We start from the raw sequence: 3,970 nt of genomic DNA, 5'->3' as shown, positions 1-3,970 counted from the left end.
GCTGAGAAGTCATAACTTTGTATTATGACATACAGAATATAAAACAAAATATAGAAAGTGATGTTGTAAACATGATTCTCTTTCAATGGGCACGTTTGTTTGTGAATGTGTCAAAAATGCAATTCAATGTAGGTGTCGACTGTGTGTGTGTGTGTGTGTGTGTGTGTGTGTGTGTGTGTGTGTGTGTGTGTGTGTGTGTGTGTGTGTGTGTGTGTGTGTGTGTGTGTGTGTGTGTGTGTGTGTGTGTGTGTGTGTGTGTGTGTGTGTGTGTGTGTGTGTGTGTGTGTGTGTGTGTGTGTGTGTGTGTGTGTGTGTGTGTGTGTGTGTGTGTGTGTGTGTGTGTGTGTGTGTGCAAATCTCTGAAATATGCAAGAACATCAGAGATTGACCTGAATGGAGGCAGACATACACCATGGTATGTTCTGTTTCAAAATGTAAACTGAGCAAGAGGCTGAACATGGTTACAGGGAGCTTAAACAGGGACCTCTTCATCCTCTCCCTGACTGAGAAAACAAACAGAAAAACAGTGATCAAAATAACAAAAACCCAACTCTTCACTTCTTGAACCTCAAATAACCATCAGGCGCAAAAACACATCCCCTCTGAGTCTTTTTTTTCACCTTTGTTTTAGCTTTTCTCCAGCTACTGTATGTCTGTCCCACCTTCATCAGTACTTCTCACCTGACAATGTCCAAAAAAGTCTTTCAATACATTCTGCGCTTCATGTAGATCCTCTCAATAAAGTTTTCCAGTTCCTCCTCACTGTCCAACTGAGGCACCAGCCCATCTTCCTCATAGTCATCTCCAGGTGTGACTTGGGGATAGTAGTACGGAGGTCGCTTGCCCCTCCTGGGCGTGGTTATTGGTTTGGGAGGGGGTAAGGGTTGGTAGGTCCGTGGGTGAGGAAGGATATAGTTAGAGATATAAGGGGTGAGAGGCAGATGTGGCGGTGGCTGCTGCCTCCAGCCCTGTCCGCGGTTTTTACCCCCGCCCCGGTGCCTGCGCCTTGGGGCCTGGAGGTCAAGTTCCTGAGGGCCAAAGGTCTGGTCTCTGGAGGGGGAGGGCTTGCCATAATATTGTGCTTTGGGATACGGGAAATAAACGGGGTAGTATGCGCGGTATGGCTTTTGGTAGTATGGATAAGAGGGGAAGGCCAGAAACTGTTTCTGTGGTTTATACCAATAGTCAAGCTGCTTTTGAGGCTTATACCAATAGTCCTGCTTGTTTGACTTGACTTTGTCCTTGTGCCATTTCTTGTTGGACTTGTTGTACCTATAAGGAGCTTTCTTGGGGTTTTTTGAAGCTGTGTAATGGTAAATCTGTGGGGCAGCCAGAGGCGGAGGTACCAGAGGCCTGAAGCGTGGGGCAACAGGGTTGCTGTTGATTGGCTGCTGCTGCAACTCTTTCCTTTTTTTCTTCTTCTCCTCCACATCACTGATAATCTCGATCACGTCGTCCGCAGGCAGGTGGAGCTTGCTGCTGATTTCGATCAGCCTGTCAATCATCTGCTGATCCAAGTCATCTTCATCGGGGAGGACTTCCTCCGAGCGTTTGTCTTCGGCGGTGTTGCCTGCGGTGCCCATGCTGCTCTTCTGCCGGGGTTTCATGTAGGCCTGCTGCTTTCTGCCCATGTACTGCAGTAGCATGTCGGAGGCAATGTCTGCCAGCCTCTGCTCTTCCTCTCTGGCTCGCTCCGCCTCCTCCTGCTGCCGAAGTACCTCCTGCTTCTCTGCACGTGCCCTCGCCTCCTCCTCCATGTGGGAAAGGCTCTCCTCTTCCTCCTCAACTTCCTCCTCCAGCTCCTCTCCATCATCCTCAAAGTCATCCATGAAGTTGCCCCCTTTGACTGGTCTGTTGCTGGACTGGTTGTCCTGCCAGTGCTGTTTCTTACCAGCGCGTGCTAACTGAGTGTTGTATGCTTTGTAGCCCTTCAGAGGAGGCAGGATTTCATTATTTTGAAGACCCAAGTCAATGTTTTGGAAGTAGCCTCTTATTTTTCGCTGCAGTGAGGAATCATCTCCCTGCGAGTTGGAACCTGGTCCGGCACTTTCTAAGAAACTTTCCAAATCAATTTCCTCCTCTTGTCCCTCTTCTTTTTCTTTCTCATCCCTTCCCTCCTCGCTGACACGACCAGGTCCCACATCCTTCACGAGCCATCCTTGATCCTCCTCTGACCTTGTGTTTTTATCCTCCTCCTCTTCTTTTTCCTTCAAGTCATCCCCCTGAGCAGCTGTCAAATGGCCTACAATTAGCTGTTCAATAGCCTTATCAGCCCCTTGCCCCTCCTTCTCCTCCCCCTCCACCCCTCTCTCGCCCTCTGTCTGCTCTGTTCTCCTTATCTCACCTCCCTCCAAGCCTTCAACAGAGGGCGGCTCCTGACTCTGATCCTCTTCCCAGTCTCTGTTTCTGCTTGCCTGGATTTCGCCGTCCCCCGGGTGGTCCAGGGCCTCCAAAAGAACTGCAAGCACCTGCGCAGGGTCTGTCACTTTATCTAACTGGTTATCTTGGACCAGGCCTCGACCCTGTTCCACTGACGTGTTTTCAGGGCCGGAGAGACTCTGGGGCGGGGGCAAGAGGAAGGGGGCAAGGCTGTCCTCTTTATGATCTGTCCGTGTGCGCCCCTCCACCCCTCCCTCCCGTCCCTCGCCCCTCACAGGGGCGGTGCCAGCCAGCTGCGGAGTGACAATGAGCACGACCAATAGGATGAGGTGGGCTGTGGAGAAGGCGTGATGACAGGTCATGACAATGCAGAACTGGCAGGAGGGAGGTTAAGCACCTGAGGGAGAAGGAGAGAAGGCAGAGGAACAAGACAAGACACATGAGAGATGATGCTTGTGTCACCAGTTGTATTGTTTGCGCTCTAATAATGGCAGTTTCACATTTCAATGACATGATGAGCAAATTTCACTTTTTTAAATATATATTGAAAAGTCCAGTTATTGAAAAGACCAGTCTAAATATACGTTGATCATAATGTGGAAGAAATGCGCTGATTATATAAGGATTGATGCACTCTTGCCAGACAAAAAGGAATTTCTGTAAATTTCTATTTTCTCATTTGAAAACAATATATGTTTAATCATTAACGTTCCAAACAAAAGCAGTTAACATCTTCAGCCTTTTTTTCTCCCAATGATTTGAGAACAAAGCAGGCAGACAAAGCACTCCGATGAGCCCCCCCAAAAAATCTGCAAAATAAGTTATATGCTCCCCTTTTTCCTCTTGTAAGACAGCTTTCATTTCTAATCCTGAATGTTTTTGAAAGGGGCTCAATTCCAGTCATGAGCTCCATTTTTTTGGCCACTGCTGTGCAACCTCAGTACATTTGGTGACATGGAGACGTGGCATGGTCCGATTGTACAAATCAGTCGTGATTCGTTCGAAATACTGCGTAAAGTGCCCACGTCTTTCAAGAAGAATGCCATATATTGTGCGGCGCCATTGCGCTTTGAACCTAAACATTGGCCATATTTGGCGCAAGTCGTGCGTTAAACCATGTCATTATCCTCACACGGCGCGGATTAACTGACTGGGAATAATACATGCTGAGGCGTGTTTTGTCAGGGTCAGAGGATTTAACAGAGCAAATTGTTCCGACAGAGAAAAAAAAACGCACGACAAGGAGCAGAATTGTCTAATTTTCAGGTTAATTAAAAATGTCTCACCTCTTTCTCCAAGCCAAACCAACCAGAACGCGCACGCCTCCCATATTGAAAATGTATTTCTTTAGAAGAAAAATACAAAAAATACGATTTTGTTCCAGACTCCGTCTCCGTATCAGCTGTAATTTTGGTATTCCAGGCGTCAACGCGATGTGAGCAGGACACTGGGTATAAGGACGGCACGCACTGGGAAGTCATGCGTAAAGCTGGTGGCCACGGCTGAGTTATTTAACCCTGCGGTCCCTGAGTGGCTCATCCAAATTGTAAACGAACTTGATGTTACATTTTGTCCCCCAATAATAATTTTT

General features: G+C 47.8%; 1 protein-coding gene across 1 annotated transcript; it reads right to left on the bottom strand.

Annotated features, from left to right (window-relative positions):
• Positions 1-704: 704 nt before the first annotated feature.
• On the bottom strand, positions 705-2,741 carry LOC308121427 (uncharacterized protein; the record flags this gene model as incomplete). The annotated part of the gene is made up of 1 exon (XM_080482657.1): positions 705-2,741. The coding sequence occupies one exon, from the start codon at positions 2,739-2,741 to the stop codon at positions 705-707; it is 2,037 nt and encodes a 678-aa protein (XP_080338783.1).
• Positions 2,742-3,970: the final 1,229 nt, after the last annotated feature.

This window comes from Lipophrys pholis (genome assembly GCF_963383615.2).
Source record: "Lipophrys pholis genome assembly, chromosome: 16".
Lineage (NCBI taxonomy): Eukaryota > Metazoa > Chordata > Actinopteri > Blenniiformes > Blenniidae > Lipophrys > Lipophrys pholis.
The sequence above is the reverse complement of the archived record's forward strand: the minus strand, read 5'-3'. Positions and strand labels throughout refer to the sequence as shown.